Source organism: Apis cerana, linkage group LG5 (assembly GCF_029169275.1).
Source record: "Apis cerana isolate GH-2021 linkage group LG5, AcerK_1.0, whole genome shotgun sequence".
Classification (NCBI taxonomy): Eukaryota; Metazoa; Arthropoda; class Insecta; order Hymenoptera; family Apidae; genus Apis; species Apis cerana.
This window is the reverse complement of record NC_083856.1, coordinates 8,288,154-8,306,728: the sequence shown is the minus strand read 5'-3', so window position 1 is coordinate 8,306,728 and position 18,575 is coordinate 8,288,154. Positions and strand designations below refer to the sequence as shown.

The following is an 18,575-nucleotide window of genomic DNA, read 5'->3' as shown; positions in this document are numbered from 1 at the left end:
TTGGATATTCCTGGATTTTTTATTAAAAATTTTTAATAAGAAAAATCGATCCACGATTTTTATCGATAGATTATCGATAGCATTTTAAAAGTTTAATTTAAGTGGCGATATATTAAATTCTGACGATCGAGAACAGCCATTTATGCGACAAAGCATCGAATTTATTCCGATTTATTTTAAACTTTACTCGTCATTTATTTGCCTCTCCTTTATCTCTGCTATTCTGTTAACGCAATATCTCTCAAAATATTCACGGTTTAATTTCATATCACGATTTATTCTTTTTACCAAAATAAAGAACGAGGTATTCCAAAAGGATTTTAAAAAGATGGATCGAGGTTGGAAATTCTTTGTAAAATATTTATAATTCATCGAAGGTGAAAATTTCTAAAAAAATTTGGTTGTTTGTCGTACAACCTTATCTTAATTTAATCTTATTTATAAGGCTTGTATATATATATTTTATAAAAAAAAATCATTCCACGCACGTATATATATTTCATCACATTTTTGCGATACGAGCACATTCCTGATAAATTAAATTTCCTTTAATCCAACATACTCTTCATCTTCAAAATAAATCTGTTTCCTTCCTGAACCATGCAAATGCTGCGATCGATAATTTAATTTAAAATTATCTCAATAGGAAATTATATCTCGTCAACAAATCGAAAATTATTAATCATCAATCATTAGTGGCGAGATTTATATCGAAGGAATGTTAATTCACGATATTTCGCGCGAAAACATTTATATTTTTGTTTATCCCGTTCTATCCCACTGGTCTCTAATTAAAAAGAAAGAAAGAAAAAAAAAGAAAAAGCAATTACTCGGTTTATTTATCCGTTCAACTGCAGATTCGACTATTCCACGATAGCGGAATGTCTATGGTGAACAATCGAAGGGGGAAAATGTGTCGGAGTTTCAGCAGCCGTGAAGTGAATTACGCGAAATTGAATGCTCGCGGAGGGGCAAATGGCCACCTTAAATTATCGTCGTTATCGGTCGATGGACGCCATTAACGGATGCATTATTCCGGGAAACGTAATAAAAACCGATCGAGTATTTGTACACTCGTTCGCGAAACTTGTTTAACGATGAAAATTAATTTGTGAATCGAGAGCACGGTTCTTCATCGATCGCGTGCGCATCGACGATTTTTCAGCGAAATTAATGCGGCCTTCCGGTGGAAAAGAAGGCGGCCAAGCTTTTTTTTCGAACGTGGATCAGGGGGAGGAGGGGGAATAGATTGGTTTTTCAGTTCAGTCGATGGAATTTATTCAGATCGAAATATTCCATATTTCGTAAAGCTCGCTGATCAAACGAGAAAGACAGCGTCAGAGAGAAATTCAAAGAGAGTTCTGTCACGTTTTCTTCCATCTTGATATTTATTCATAAACAGTCGTCGAAGAAGTGATCACGTTGCGCAATTTTAATCAATATATGTACATATATAGCCAATATTCGGATTCTCGAAACCAATAAAAAAAAAAGAAAAGAGCTCAATCCGACCAAAAACAGACAGAAATGATTTTTAATTGATTTTTTGATTCACTCGGTGGAATTTATCCAGGCTTCATATCTCTTTCATATCTTAAATTTACCGATCAAAGGAAACAAATAATACAATATCGAAGCAAAAGTATTCGTCCCGTCACGTTCCTCTTATCTCATTATTTATTTATAAATAAATGATCGCGCGAAGGAATAATCGTGTTGCGCAACTTGGAAGTATGAAAAAATGTTTTTCGAATTCTAAGAAAAAGAAATAATACGTTATTTCGTAATGTGCCGAAAGAAAGATGGAACGTTTGATACTTGGCCTCGCGATTGTCGGGTTGTGCGGTTCGTGAACAACACGGGAAACTACTTAACGATAAAACGACGAAAAGTTCTTGCCTCGTTAACGTCGAGCCTCGAATCTCTTATTATTTATCAAGCGGGCCGTTTCACGGTATAATAGGAGAATCGTGTCACTTTAGGCGTCGACATCTCTCTAAAACCGTCCCCTACAATATTATATCAGCAGGAATGCAGCCGATTCACCGAGAAAGATCCATTGTTCGTTCCGGCACAATAGCGCCATTTCGAAGCCAATCAAGCTTCCCTGGAAAACAATTAGTACTTTCGCGTCTCCACACAAACCAACCAACCGGTTAATTCATAAACCGCTTATTGTAGAACATATAACGATCACAATTTCGGCGCCGATTGACGCTCTCCATCGTCTTCTTTTTCACTTTCACAAAGATCCTCGCAACGTTCGTTTCAACGATTTGTTCTCAGAAAAGGATGGAACAATATTCCGAACACCGCTTTAAACGGGTAATTACCTCTTTTTCGTCATTTTCTCTCTTACGCGGAACAGAAAGGAGGGGAAAAAGGGGAGGATGGGCGATGCAACGTCTTCGCAAGGAGCAAAGACGAGGCAGAGTTAGCGAGAGTGATAAATGGTGATGAAAGGTCCTGGAGTTTACCAACTATTACGACCCATTAAAGTTTCACGGTGATCACGGATGAAAATTATTAAACAGTATTAAGCCACGTGTCGTTCGTTGAAAACGGGTCACTTAGCGAGGCTCGTGAACGCCATTAAAGTTCAAGGTGGCGGTTAATGATTCAACGAATCCATCCAATGCTCGCTAGGGATAGGTTCTCGATAGAGGGAGGAAACTTTGGTTCGATAGAAACGTTTTCACGATTATATTTCGCGAATCTAAAGAATCTAAAAAACGTGGATCATTCGATCTTATCGAGGGAAAAGATTGGGTTAAGGAGAAGGAAAGAGAGCGGTCGAATTTTCTCGAAGAGAAATCAAGCGACCACCGATGTAAATAACATTTAATGTCTGTATATTTTGCACTTTCGACTCAATTACAATTAATTGATTCTTAGTCGATCGCGTAATGTTTGTTTGTTTCGGCACGCGTGATCCGCTTGCGATCAAGCAACGATTGTTAATTCTTATTATACAACGGGACAAATAAATAAGATATATAGTATCTTTCCTCGTGTGTATATATATATATATGTATATATACATATATAATATAATAGAACAAGTTCGTCTTTTCTAAAATATCTTTTTATTAACTTTGCATATTTTTTTCTTTAATATCCTACTTGCAATCTCGAATAGGCTCTTAATTTTTGTCGAGCTTTAAAAAGGAATTTATATTTCTTTCGTTGCATCGAAGGCAAGCGGTTACCATCTTTTTTCCCTTTCTCTCTCTCTCTTTCTCTCCCTCTCTTTCTCTCTCTCACTCTTTCTCTCGCTCGCATTCTGACTCTCTTCTCGTTCTCGCAACGGGCTCCGTTTCTTTTTAAAGTTTTCTTTTTCCTCTTTTTTTCCCTCAGGGGTTCTCAACGAGATCGTACGTCAACAATTAACACGTTTATCCGCCCCTTCGTCGTTTGCACGCCCATTGTTCTCGAATTTGAATTTTTCGTTCGAGAGCAACGGATGCAAACGACGAAAGTCGGATCGACAGTATAATAATAATAATGCCAATAATAATGAGCGTAGGCATAAAACGGCTTAACGTCTTACAACGATATTTTTAGAAGGAACCCGGTCCTCCCGGCCCTTTTTTCTTTCTTTCTTTCTTTCTTTCTCCCTTTTTCTTTTCCCTTTTGCTCTTCTGCACAGGAGTTATACATAGAAGACGGAAGATAAAGCATTATCGCTCCTCGATAATAGTTAGAAGAATCGAGCCGAAAGATCGATACTTTCGCATAAACGGTAAAGCGCCACGTTTCTTCCATGCTTATATCTCTCCAACGGATCTAATGTCGTGCCCTCGCACGAGATAAAACGCGGAATTTCTCTTCGATAAACCGTTTTGCATCTTTATCAACCCTTTGTTCGCAAACGATTTTACTAACGCGTTTCGCATGGAAAATTGCACAATGACTCGGACAGATCTAAAAGATAAACGGAATCGATATCGTTCTACGGTATATGTAAGAAATCTAACTAGAAGATCGATAAATACAATCACGTATTATGTTCGTAAAATAATAATCACGAGGATTTCGTAGTTTCGTTCAAAAAATTCGATCGAATAACGTCCAATTATTAATTTCTTATCGAGGAAGAGAAACGGCATTGATCGGCACGCTGATCGCAATACTTTTCCACATTATCTCCTAACTCGCGTTATCTCGGCGTGGGTTAATTGCTCTTCGGCAGAGGTATGCGCGATCGGCGGCAATGCGATTACGCGATAAGTCTCGACCTTCCCGCCAGGCGAGGCTGCCTTTAGATTGGTTAAACAGTTTCTTGATTCAAGCGATACACGATCATGCTTTGCGAACGTTTTTGCGGGCGCAACGTAAACGTAATCACATTTCGTTGTATCGGCGCAAAGGTCGAGAGATTAAAAAAAAAAAAGAAAAAAAAAAAAAACGGAAGTTCGTGGGCAAAAGGATCGTTCTTTCGGAATCGGTATATGATATCGAAAGAAATGAAATAATTAAGAGAGGGAGAAAAAGAAAATAAGGAAGAAGGGGTAAGAGTGATCGATCAATTCGTATAAATACAGATTGGAATGTGACAATTCGAAGCGACGTGGTGACGTCGATCGATCGTGTTTTCTCGGTTGAAGGAACGAGAGAGATTAAAAAAAAAAAAACAAAAACGGAATAAAAAAAGTCGACGAAGATAGTGGATGGATAGAAGAGTGAAAAGACGAGTAGAAAATCCGTGTGAAGTGTTTCACAGGGCACTGAAATGAAGAATGTTTCCTCGTTTCTGCAGTGTTCGCTATGTAAACTCATTTTTTTCTTTTTTTTCAATTTTTTTTTTTTTTTACGCGTTACATTCAACTTGTCGATTCTTCTTTCTTTTTTTTCTTTTTTTTGTTCTTCATCTTCGCTACGGGCTTAACTTCTATCTTCGGTATCCTTACGTGCTAAAAGGGACGCGTGTCTCGTCCACCGTGTGGATCTTACGATTAACAATCGATCGAACAGCGAGAATTATTCGAGGCCTCTTAGCGACCTGCGAGGAAACGGTCAACGAAACAACGAATTTTTCGGTGTCATTGATGCGACCATCGGACCAACGTTTCCGCTCGATGATCGCTAGAAATTATATTATTGATATCTTTACAGTGTTCTAATATACCCTAACTAACTAACCGGTGCTTGTAAATATATCGACGACGGTCGGACAGGAACTAAAACTCGAAAAGATAACCGCGACGAGATCCGTCCGGTTGTCGAGCGATCGATTGTCCTAATGATCTCGCATCGATGACACTTGTGAATCTCATAAAATCAGCAACTTTTCATCGTACTTATTTACAACATTACCATTTAATATGGTGCATAATACTCTCATCCTAATCATCGGACAGATGCTCCTGACGGCAAGGAAGAAGAAAGTTTTTTTTTTTTCCCCTTTTAACTTGTATAATAACTCTCTCGATCGTCTCGTAACGCACCTGTTACGTTTCTTTTTTAACTGTTAGGCAATAACGCAACAATACATATATACATATCGTTTAATAATCTCTACTGGCGAGCAGTACTCTCTGTGTGTGTGTGTGTATGCGTGTGTATATATATTACGTTTTATACGATATACAAAACTCGCATCCAATGCGAATCCCTCCTTCCGTTTCATCCATTTTGTTTTCTTCTTCCATTAGCTCGAGTGGCGCCCTCGAAAGACCACCCCCCTCTCTCACCGCGTTCCCCACTTGTGTCTCTTCTTTCCGCTATCTACTTTACAAAGTTTTCCCTATCTTACGGTGTAACTTTAGTTCTCGAAATGTTTCTAAGGAACATCCACGGCCCGACCATCCTGCTACCTGCAACTATTTTCTTATTTATATCACCGTCGCGAATAGAGACCATGTTGCGAGATATCCGAGTCACTTGGCTCTCTTCAAGTCTCTCGTATCGATGTTGTTTGTTTCGTCGTGTCGAATCCTTTATCTATTCCTTTCTTTCTCGCCTCTCTTTTCTTTTCTCTTTCCGATCTTCTCTTTGTTGTTGCGGAACGAAAGTCGGGCCGTTCGATAACGCGATTTCGAATCTCTCGCGACAGAATAAATTCTTCTAGCGAGCCGAAATGGTCCTACGTGTAATAATAATAATAATTTTAATCTTTTTTTTTTTATGTTTCTTTCTTCCTTCTCTACGTATATCGTGCAAGTGACGAGTAAAGACGGTGTGTAAAGACAAAGATAGAACAATAGATCAAAGAGTTGGAGATGGTGTATAATAGGTATAGATAGGAGTACATTTTTTTTATTTTTCTTTTCATACTTAGTGTATATAGTATTGGAGAAAGAGAGATAAGTGTATAAGTATAATAGGATTTTTTTGAGTGAGAGTAAAGTTTGAATAGAAATCTGGATAAGTTTAGTAAATTTAGTAATATGTTTAGTATTTCATAGAATGTTCATGGCCAGCCCCGGTTTACGTACTACTATTGATTAAAAAATTTGAAATCACTTTTTCTCAGTAGTAATTATATCGAATCCTTCGCTAATCTTATTATTAATTAAAATCTAATACTACAGATATTATAGATGTTTCACGAGAAAGAATCTTTTGAGGTTATAAAATTCTAACCTAACTTTTATTTAAATTCGTCAATTCTTGGAACGCGATTGGTGATTTCAAATTTTTCGTGTATTTCTTTATTATATTTCTCGCGAACGAAAACGAAAGTTTAGGAAAGAAAATACGAGCGATTCGATAAGTTGCAGGAATCGAAAGTAGCGCGTGAGAATTTCTCGTTCACTTTATGGCTAATAATGTTTTCATAACATTTTTCACGCGCAGAGAAATGATTTTCCTAATGTTCGTTCCGATTTTGGTCCAAATCGAAAAATTCTCTCTAATACATTGGTCGTTTCGCGTATACGGTTGACTAATCAATTGACGAAAGTCGAAACTAACGTATACCGAATAAACTATAGAGAAAAGAGATTTTTAAAATATTTTTCCTCAAGTTTGAAATTACGTACTGGTCCTGGCTGTGCGTATGACCTTGAAGTTTAATTATTCTTTTTTAATTTACTAGGTAATGCAGATACCTTGTTTCAAAGCGATAATTTGCACAAGAATCGAATTATAACCAGAAACGAACTGGCTACCACTTTGTCCGTGCGATTTCAATATACTTAAATCGAACTTAGTTTACTCTTGTTCACAGGTACAAATGCTAATTAGATGATTGACTAGATAATATGTTTCTCATTTTTTTTTTTTTCAAAATCACAACAAGCGAGGATGTTACAAGTATGAAAGTATAGTACGTAATAAGTTAATCAGTGGTAGCTATCGAGGTTAAATCAGCCTATTGTAGTAATAAACTCTAACGTTAATCCTTATATGATTGTCGTTAAGAAAAGAAGAAAATTTTTCTTAAATATATAAAATACCGAACGATGGATAATTCATTGTCGCGAGAACGGAATCTACCAACGTTTTAGATATGACTCAAAGTTACAACAAGTCGAAGAATGAAAATTGGTCGAGAACTCGATCAAGTCTTTTCACGAAAGTCTTGTAATATGTTTCAAGAATCTGCATTTATCATTTTGGTTCCTTTGTTTCCAATAACAACTAAACCCTACCGATACTGATACATACGATAATCTATAAGAGCCAATTCTAAACTAAAACATTTCTTCCTAACCTCTATTCAACTAATCATCTTTGATCGCGCGAGATCGTATAGAGAATACAAAACGTATAAATGCACACATTGGCCTCAACAAAGATACTCGATATTAATCAACCTACGCGAACACACTTTGCGATACATCTCTGTTAAAATTTATCTAATTCGTGCACGGTTTTACGTACCGTGCATTTCTGGCACAGATACTTTACGACAAAGTAAGAGGGAAAGAGATCGACGTCGAAACAGACGTTACTTTCGACGAGATATAGATAGATTTTTGCTCGATCGGTAATACTTTTCATTCCTTGTGAAATATATTTGTCAATACCGGTCGATGGTACGTGAAAACTTTCAAGGAAAAATTTTCGCGAATTTCTCACGATTTCTTGGAATTCTACGGTATTAGATTCGCTACGTCGATAGGAATTGGGACTGGCCACGTGGAACGACGGTTTTAGATTCGAGCAAACATAATGTCCATTAAACGGCGAGCGTTTCTTCGCTCGCTCTCGTTCGATTCTAAATATATAGCTATGCGTTTTAACAACAAATGCACAGACCGATTAAACGGAGTCGAGTGCCGCGAGGGAGAATTGCAATTATTATTTTTTTTCGTTATTTTCGAGATTCTGACATGTTCGTTTAACTTATTCATTAACTTCGCCTCCCCATTTAATCAATTTTTTCCGGATAGTTTATATCACGGTTTCAATTTCAATTCCGAAAATTAGTTAGTCGTGTCGATGTTGTTCGTGTTGGTAGAATAAAGAACACGAAATTAAATTGGCACTTCGAACATTCCCTTTAATCCGCATCGTCTTAATCCTAAAACGAGTGAGAAATATTTATCCGCGAGCTGTCGTTCACGATGATCTTTCTCAAATATCGAAACGAAGCGAGAAAAGATAAAAAAAAAAAAAAAATTGAAAATTCGGTAACGAAATTTTTTCGATCAGAATCAACGAAACACTCGTTCATTCGTAAAGTAACGGACGTTTGGTTAACGATGATACAAACAAAGCAAAGGAAAAAAAGAAAGAAAGAAAAAGAGAAGAAAAACAAAAAGAGAATAGTTTAAAAAACGACGGTCCGCGAATAAAACGAGCGAATTCATTCGTGGCATAAACATCGAACTCGATCGAACTCGTTTCGTAGCAGGTCCGTTTAGCAGGATTGAAAGGACCTTGCGCGAGAGGCTGGGTGAAAGAGTAATTGGAATAAATGCACGAAGAAGAGAGATCGTCCGTTTCCATAAATTCTCGCCGATAATTCTGCTGGACGTTCCGATCGTCGAGATACATGCGCTTCGATACTTTTTTGACTGTAGCCTGATCAATCGGCTATTACCATTTCTCTACGGTAATTCCGTTGCAACTTTGTAACTGTTGTAAAACACCGTATCGATCTTGGAACGTGCTCGCGAGTGAAATTCGGAATTCGTGTATCGCGTAAATTTGATCGCGAAAGAGTTACGAGAATTGGGTGCAACAATCGCGAGAGACCCGACGCGATCCGATCTCAGCGATAGACGCGGGTTCTCAACTCGAAAGGATCGGTTGAAAGAAGAAGAGATAAGAATACGATTCCATATTTCCATCGATGGAGTAGTACACGTACGAGTGAAAGCGGTTGAACACGTTACAGAGTGATGGTTATAAGCAACGGACGTTGATTTTTCGTTGCTCGTTGAAAGCAAATCGAAGGGATGAATCTCAGGTACTCAGTAGCAGAATGTATTTTTCGCGTGCATGCATCGTTTCGAGACGGTGGAACGCACGAAGGTCGCGACGAAGCACCTCGTTTTCAACAAAAATCGACGAAAAACTTTGATTATTATTTTTTTTCCCTTTTTTTCTCCTTTCTCTCTCTGTCATCGCGACGATCGTCCCGTCCAGCGATAGAAAAATCTCGAGAAATTGGTAACGTTTCGGATCCCGTTTACGGTTTATCACTTCAACGCTTTGCTATTGAGTGTCGTCTATATATCGTCCTACTGTATGTATATTATTTATACATGTATATATATTAGTATATTAAATCTCTTTGAACGGTATCTCTTATTAAAATATCTATGACGCTTGTACACTATATACTTCTTTTTCCCTTTTTTTTTTTTTAAATACATGTATACATATATGTATTTATATCTTTCGTCATCTTTGGCTGACATCACGATTGTGTCATCGTTTACGCGAAACTCTCACCGCCCCTTTCTTCTTCTTTTTTTTCTTCTTGCTTCTTTTTTTTTTTTTTTTAAATTTTCTTCACGCTTTTAATATCGATCCCCCGGAGCTTTTGGTAATGGAGTGAAATAAAACGCGAAACCTGGTCGTGACTGGGATGCGTAAATGGGTATACACGCGGTGCTACACACGTGTGGACGTTCCTCGATGGTGTCTCACGTAAATGACTAGGAGAGATCGCGTGTATTTTAACCTCTGGCCACTATCGTTTGCAGGCAGACGAAAAGGAAGAGATTCGACGGAGCATTCGCATCATCTGCTTTTGATTTATTTTTGATCTACTTTTCACGGAGGCGCGTTCAGAGATCCTCGAAATGGATGGTTAAAAGCAAATTAGGACGAGGTAGTGATTCGTTCAATTAACAATCGCGAACGAAAGCATCGTAATCTGCTTCGTCAGTATTGACCCACGATTGTTTTCCAACTAACCAATGCGGATAATTATGCATACCAAGTTTTTTTTTTTATTTCTCGCAATTTCAATTTTTAACGAGAATCTCGTTAAAATTTTTTTATTATTATTTTTTTCTTATTGAAAATTCTAATCGTCTTATGTGCGTTTGTATTAATCGATTGATCTCTTGTAATCTGAGTAGATACAATACTTTTTATAGAAACTGTACCACTGGATTATATATACAACGATGTGCGTTGAATATTATTATATCGATGCATTCCTAAAGAGATTTTCAACGAAATTTTCAAAGAATCTTGTAATCTGGAAAAAAATATTCGAACGAATTTCAAAAATTTCTTCTGTCTCTTCAAGCAATCTTGAAACGATCTTGGAACGAATCCGCACATCGTTTATGGAAAATCGTTTCGATTCTCTTGGAAATGATTTTTTCCTCGAATATCACAAAGCAAAGAAAAAGAAGTCGTAAGTTCAGTAAGTTTTTCTCTCACGCACAAATTTCCCCTATTTCGATTGTCGATTTTTTTCCCCAAAAAAGGAAAGGAGGAACGGTTTCGCGGATTGATAACCGTCCATTCAGGACTTCCGTGACGCGGGTTCCGTTTGGCTATCCACGAAGATGGCTCGCTTTTTACGATTCGTTACGTTTTCCTTCACGTCTCTCTGCCTGTAAACGACATCGCTCCGATTGATTCACTTCCCATGAAATCCTATCCTTACAGTAAGCGTCGTATCCTGAAATTTTCTCCCCGTATCGGTCGCAACTTCTATTATGTCGTCGGATGAAAAGGGAAGCTTGTAAGCAATCTCGAAACAGTTAGAGGGGAGGGGCAGAGATTTTTCTCGGATACAAGCACTCGGAAGTAACGGTATACGGGGCCGACCAACGTTGGTTCGAGCGTCTCTGACCTTTTATCTTCCCCCTACCCCACCCCCCTCTTTAATTACACGCGATTTCACGAAGAGAAGGTTCACTCGATGCAAGGCTCGGAGCATGAATCGTTCATCAACCACGTCTGTTAACTTTAACGATCGTAAACGGGGATATCTTTTGGGGATATCGTTCCACGGGGATTAGTCGCGACGAGACTTCTGCTTCTATATTTAAATCGACTACGAGAACGGCGAATGTCGGATTACCGGACACCGTCGATCTTTATCTACCGAGGCAAAACCGAGGTTTTTCTTTAATCATCCCTCTGTGAAAAAGATGAAAAGTAATATTCGAATCGGTGTACAACCTTTGCAGTGTGTCGATTAAATCTGTATGTTCGGCTAAAGCTTTTTGAAGACGTCATCCTTTCCTTTTTTTTTTCTTTTTTCTTTTTTTTTTAAGAACACGAACCACGATACAGCCGGTCGGGGCCGTATCTACAACGATTTCTCTAAAATTAATCGAACATTATGTTCTCACTGAGAACGTTATTAAGTCACTGTGATTCTTCCGAGTATTATCTATAGAGATATATATATATATATATAAATGTTTCTGGTGAACTTTGATCACGGTTCTTTCTTTTTTTTTTTTCTTTTTCTTTTTTTAAAAACGAGGCTTCCGGCTAGTTCGGAAAAGCTGTTTTTTTTTCCCAACGCGTGCTATATAATATCTATTATTCGTTATACAGAGAGGCTTCTATAACTTTTATCAGCCCCGAATTGCATTTTTTTTTTCTTTTTATATACCTGATGCATGTTATCGTGCGTATTCTACCTACGTTTCCCTACCAAATGTCCGTTCAAAACTGTTTTTGAAAACTCTTGATCACGGTTTAAGCGACCCTCGATCAAAGGCAGTGAATACCAACGAAAATTTTCAACATTCGAACGAAGGCCGCCACTTTAGCCGCATTGAAATATATTTATTTATTTACTTATTTCTTTCGTCGCACTATCTAATTACTCTTAATAAATAGCAAACATGTTTCATCGTGTTAGTGAGTTAACGATCTAAGCAATTATCGCGGCGAGCAAGGCTTATTATTATCGAGATCGCGCGTTAACATTTTTTTTTGCTTCTTAAGATTTATTGGAATAACAAGATAAACGGAAACTGAATAAAATAAACGAAAAAATTCGATTCGATAATTAAATTCATATTTCGCAATTTCTAAATAAACGAACGCTTTATCTTCTTTCGAAAATTTCCCTTCCCTTCGCGAGGGATAAATATTCGATTTCGCGCTTCCATTATACACTGCCTTGCTCTTATCGCGGCTATATATGTATGTATCCTCGTCTTATTTATTCCCTAATAAGTAAATATTCCTTCGTAAGATCGCGATTTGGAATTTTTGCGATGGAAATCTACGACCTCTTTTGATATAATATATATATATGTATAACACAATGCGTACGAAACGCTCGAAAACTTGTCGTAGGATCGCGAAAGCATCGAGGATCGTGTTATTTTTTTTTTTTCTCTCTCTTTTAAAAGTAGTATCGTATGATAATATACGTTTATATAAAATTAGCGACATCGTTCTCTGGCGAAAGAGGAATGGCAATACAATCCGCTACTAAAATACCATAGAAACCTGTGTGTATGTATGAATGTACGTGTATATGTGTGTGTGTGTGTGTGTCCTGTTCATCGAACGATTAAATAAATACGCTATTTTATACATACGTGTGTCCGTGTGTGTGTGTGTGTATATATATATAATATATCCTTCTGTATTTCTCATCAATATATTTGAATAACAACCGTGAATAACGAATGATTCACGGGCCCACGGGAGATTAGAACACGTTTCTTTTTTTTTTTCTTTTCTTTTTTTCACCTATATAACCATTCGTTACGCGATCTATCCGTTAAATTATATTTTAAGGCAAACTCACTTTACTTCCTCGCACACGTACAAAGCTTCTCCTTTGTTCGCTCTTCTCCTCTTTCTCCTTTTTTTCTTCCCTCCGATTTAACTTCTTCTTCGCTCGTTCTCAGTTATACGTTCTCACGCTCTCGTTCTTTCTCTCTCTCTCTCTTTCTTTCTTCCTCTCATTCTCACTCCCTCAGGTACCTCTACGCACATGCACGCATTCAATAACGTCACGCGATCACGTTCGTTGTTAAATCAATCCCGGATGCGGGAGGGCGAAAGCTACCACCAGTAGTTTTCCGGCACAGAGTGTTCGTTCGCCAGCGAAATCGCACCCCTTCGATTCCACTTCCTTTTTGTCCTGGAAAAAGAAAAAGGATGAATCAGATAAAAGAGTTCCTTATTCAGCAACCTTATTCGCAATTGCACCTTCTCTCTCTCTCTTTCTTCGAAGGTGCAAAATTCGTATCGCAATAGTGTATATATATATATATATATATATATATATATATATGTGTGTGTGTATATACACAGTATATGTAGGTCTCGAAGACGAGTCTCACCGCGCGAAGACAAAATTTTATTCCGCGCTATTTGCATGGACGCCCGATGCTATATTTACGCTTTTAAGTTTCTGAATGAGAATCGTTGCCAACACGAACGTCTGAATTTTCAACGTTTCCATATTGGGAGCACACGTTTCATTCGCGACTTTTTGATTTTTATCGGATTTTATAAATTTGTAGAAGACGGACGTTCGGTTTTTAGTCGAATAGAGGGAGAGAACTTACCGAGAGAACGTTTCGTTGAGCACACGCCTTGGCGGACGCGACGAGTTTTTAAGATACACGCGGAGCGGGTGTAGGCCGACGTTTGCTGCCGCTGAACGGGCTCCTTTTAGAAGCCCTCGATATAGCCGTAGGCCTCGAGGATCGACATAATGAGGTAGAACACCCAGAGGAAAAAAAGGATCAGCGACGTGATCACTTTTGGGACGAATGGCCCGCCGAGTTCGCCGCCGATGCTTTTCGTCCGCCTCAGTAGTAGAACTAATATTACCAGGCACGCTTCCGTGCAGAACAGCGTCACGCAGAAGGCTAAGCTGTTGGGAACACAGTGTTATTTGTCTCTCCTGTGTTAATATTCCTTAATATTTCTTGACAACTCTTACGATTGGACAACTCGGGATTTTTATTTTTATTCTAAAACCTTTATAAAATATTTGCAAAAATATCCGATGATGAGTCAAGATCGTCAAGTTTTCAAAATTTAAGTTTCCAATTTAACGATGGAATTTTTCCCCAGTTTCGGACAATCGAAATTAATCCACGGAGGATTAAACGTGTGAGTTATAGTAGAACACGTCGAATAAATAAAAAATACGCGGTATTTTTATACACTTAAAAATCCTCCTACCTAACGCTTCGATAGTAAAACGAATCGTGTTTCATCGAGAGCGTATCACCAATGTCGAGAATCGAGAGTTGTTTTCGAAAACTCGAATCGATCGATAGGAGGGCGATCGAGAGCAATGATGGAAGACCATCCGTGCCATCTGTGCGCGCATCGTGCAACTACTTCGATCCTTGGACTTGGTTCGTCCGTTGCCAATCCAATTTATTTATGGGTTTACAACGAGATATCGGACGAGAATCTCGATCGGGAAGAATTCATTTATTTCTAGATCGGCGATTTCATCCGGGCTGGCCAACCGTTTCGACGCGATTTTGTCCTTTGTTCCCGGGAACAAGAATTCGATTTCACGGCCGTGAAATATTCTCGTTGGATTTCGGAAGGGGAACGGCCTCGAAATAAGACGCTCGGTTCTCCTCGCCGTTGAAATTCATGCGAGGCGGTTTCCGGTATCGACAACCTCACCTTACCAACCGAGAAAATTGGAAGCAGCCAGAGAAACGTATTCGTGGTGTCTTGCACGGGGAATGCATGATTACGAGTAACGATTCGAACCGTTGCACACTATCGTGTAAATATTTCTTATCGAATAGGAACGTTACATTTTTCACGAGGAAAGGGCTCGAGCTTGATGTTCCAGCTTTCCATTTTTTGGATCTTCGCGTTTGATAAGCGGCGAAATAAAGCAACGTCGACGAGGAAATTGTGAATCCTTCCGTGATTATAAGTGCAACGATTCGAAGGTTGATCGAACCACCTAAATAATTTCTTATCGAATAGAAATTTCATTTTTCGTGCAAAAAAAATTTCCGTGTTTCACATCTTTGTGCAAGATTAAATTTTGTAATTGACGCGGTTTACCATTTTGAAGGATCATTGTGATTATATATGACGATTCGAAGGTTGATCGAACTTATGCGCACCGTGTATGAATATTTCTCATCGAATAAAATTTTACGCGGAAAAATTTCTATGCTTATGCATCTTTGCAATCGACGTGCTGTACCATTTTCAAGGTTTTCTCTGAACATTCCGGAGGAACTGTTTTAAAATATTCTCGTACAGAAAATATGCACGATTACGAGTAACGGTTCGAGAGTTGATCGAACTGCACACCGTGTAAATATTTCTTGTCAAATAGACGAATGGCAGGAATGTTTCGTTTTTCATGCGAAAGAGGCGCGCGTTCGACGTGCAAACTTTGCACGCTTTTTTTTAGATCTCCGGCGATAAATGTGAAATTAAATTTTTTAATCGACTGATCCGTCCAGAGAAACCTCGTTCCGGAGAAATTGTTCTGGAGAAATGGGTATTTCTTTTTTTTTTTTTGCAGAGGCAATGCACACACGATTGCGAGCAACGGTTCGAGGATTGATCGAATAGCGAACTCCGCACACCGTGTAAATATTTCTTATCGAACGGATAGACGAATGGCAGAAAATATTTCATTTTTCATGCGGAAGGGAGGTGCGCTTGATACGGTGCGCAAACTTTCCAACGCTTTAGGCCTTTGATGACAAATGTGAAATTAAATTTTGCAATCGATTTGCCCTACAGTTTCTCCATTTATCGCGCTAATTCTATCGAAAAGTGTACAGAATTTATTGGATTTACCGCGCGCGTGAAACGTATGATAATTTTACCGTGTAAAATCGTTCGGAATTCAGCGGAATTTAAACGTACCGTTGAATCACAATGCTTCCTTGCACGCCAATTCGAAATTAGTCGAATACACGTTTCATATACAAAACGGTAAATTATACATTCTCGTACTGACATTAATCGAGCGCGAAAAAAATTTGTTCGACTCGTAGATCAATTGAAAACGAATCGAGGAAGAACTCGATCGATGGCACGGATAAAAAAAAACATTTTTTTATCATCACTCGATTGATGATCGATCTCTTTTCATGCCAAAATCGGCCCCTCCGTTTCTCGTTTGACGTTTGACTCGTCTCGGAAACATCCGTATCGAGTATTACGAGTATCCTGGAGGATGATATCCCTGCCGACACGGGACAACAATTTTCTAGAGCACCGTCACACCGTTGCGGAGTTCTGGTCACGTTTCAGCGCATAAATCGACAAGCACCGCGAGTTTCTCCCGCAATCTCTGACCGAATTTCTCGAGAGCGTCCCCCTCTCCACCTGCTCGAGATCGTAAACGGTGCCCTGATATCGAGGGAGGGATCTATATATACGCTCTCGTCGTCTTTCACCCGATATTGTTTCGTTTCTGTTCCACTCTTATCCAGTCCCGATGGCGTGGGCTTGTATCAGATCCGGTATCTCGCGCTCTAAATCGCGTTTACAACGGTACGAGGATGCGAGCAGGCCATTGTCCGGAATCGAGATTCGTTTCGCCAGTAAGCCGAGAGCTATCGCGAGTTTTTTTTTACGACTGCGTGGACTGCGAATTATTTACAGCAGTTTCGATTTTTATTGTTCGTAAAAAAAGAAAAAAGAAAAGATGCGATCTGAATCTTTGGCGAAGATCGATGATTTCTCTGGGAGGAAAATACGGAGTGGAGAATTTCCAGAACGATTTTCTCATTTCCTATTCGAAAGTCGAGTCCGATCTCGAAAGTTTTATTGTATTCGTGAAGCTCGTTTCGATAAATCGACTCGTCGAGAACGCGAGATCAATTTTTCAATTAAGACGACCACGCGATTAAATCTAATTTTTTTGTACCCAAATTCCATCGTCATCCGAACGACAGATGTATTATTTTCGAATAAATACATTCGAGATTAAATTTTTTCTTCCCTTTAGAATATTTCAAAGTGACTCAACCGCATAATTTTCCAACACGAATTTTTCGGAATGATTCTCGAACGGATTCGCTTTCTAAACAAATAATAATTCGTTTCATTTATATCCCAAGTTCTCCTGGAAAAAAAAAATAAAAAACGCAATCCGTACGAAGTTGTAAATGGTATCGCAAAAAAGTAAGGATAAATCGATACTGACTTGCCCGGTTTTACTCTAAACTTGTCACCGTGCAACGCATGGTAAATGGCCGCGATGCTCCATGCAACGCCGATCCCCAGGAAGACGTTCACCGCGTTACTTCCGGTCACGTTCCCCACGCTCGCGTCGGCGTACTTGTCCTGGCATGCGGCCACCTTGCTCGCGAACGTGTCTGCAATAAAATCACACACTTAGATCCACCTCCTCCCTACTCTTTCTCTTTCCCTTTCATCGCCCTCTCGCTCCCCCTTCTCGTCAAATTTATCCACTTTCGATCATTCCCCGTTCGCGCGAGCAACGACAATACGTGATCTCGTTCGTCTTATATACGTACGCGCGTTGTGTACATCGCGTGGAGGGTGCGGCATATGTCTCGAGGCCAATTTGCAGTTTACGTGCTTGTAAAACCTCCGAGATCAACCAGTACATCGTGGAAATGTATTGATAAATATTGGCGAAATTTTATGAAAATTTTATGGGTCCATCAGGGGTGGATTGTTCGTTGACACGCGTACGAGCGAAGAGTTTTTTCAAAGTTGAACATTTTTCAGAAAAATGGATCCTTGATCTTTTCTCTCTCTCGCTTCTTCTCTTTCTTTCTTGTTCACGCGAGATAGGGATACATATACGGGAGCATAAGCGTTTTGAAGTTTAAGAAATAATCGGCTTCTTCCGGGAGTAAACCTTCCGTTTTCTAGGAAACGTGGTTCTCGTGGAAATCATCGATCGATCGAGGGAGAGAGGGAACAAATTTCGTAAAAACTTTGGCTCGAAAACTTCAACTATCATCGAGTAAACACACTCGTAGAGAGTTGCAAACCGTTCCAAAAAACGGGATTCCTCCCCTCCTCGTTTAATCGGCGAATATGTTTCGCCATATGCGTCGCCTACTACTTTCGTCGGTTCTTGTTATTGGTCGTTGCTCCTATCGCGACGAGAACATTGTGCACAACAGCCAGCTGACGTGAATAACCAAGGTGTACGTAACTGTGCGTGCACATACACTTGGATTAAATCCAGTGTGCCTGGATTCATTTCACCCACCAGTTTTATATATATATATATATATTCC

General features: G+C 38.9%; 1 protein-coding gene across 4 annotated transcripts in view; it reads right to left on the bottom strand.

Annotated features, from left to right (window-relative positions):
- Positions 1-2,831: 2,831 nt before the first annotated feature.
- Positions 2,832-18,575, bottom strand: part of LOC107994407 (sodium/calcium exchanger 3) — a 93,072-nt gene continuing 77,328 nt past the window's right edge. For 2 of the 4 annotated variants that reach the window (XM_062074861.1, XM_028665084.2), the window contains 2 exons: positions 17,504-17,675; positions 13,910-14,221 (listed from right to left, as the gene is read on the bottom strand). In XM_062074861.1, coding sequence (XP_061930845.1) covers positions 14,017-14,221; positions 17,504-17,675 — 377 coding nt within the window. In that variant the 3' untranslated portion in view covers positions 13,910-14,016. Of the gene's footprint in view, positions 13,481-13,909; positions 14,222-17,503; positions 17,676-18,575 lie in introns of those variants that run through there. The other 2 variants (XM_062074862.1, XM_062074863.1) reach the window with 2 other exon arrangements.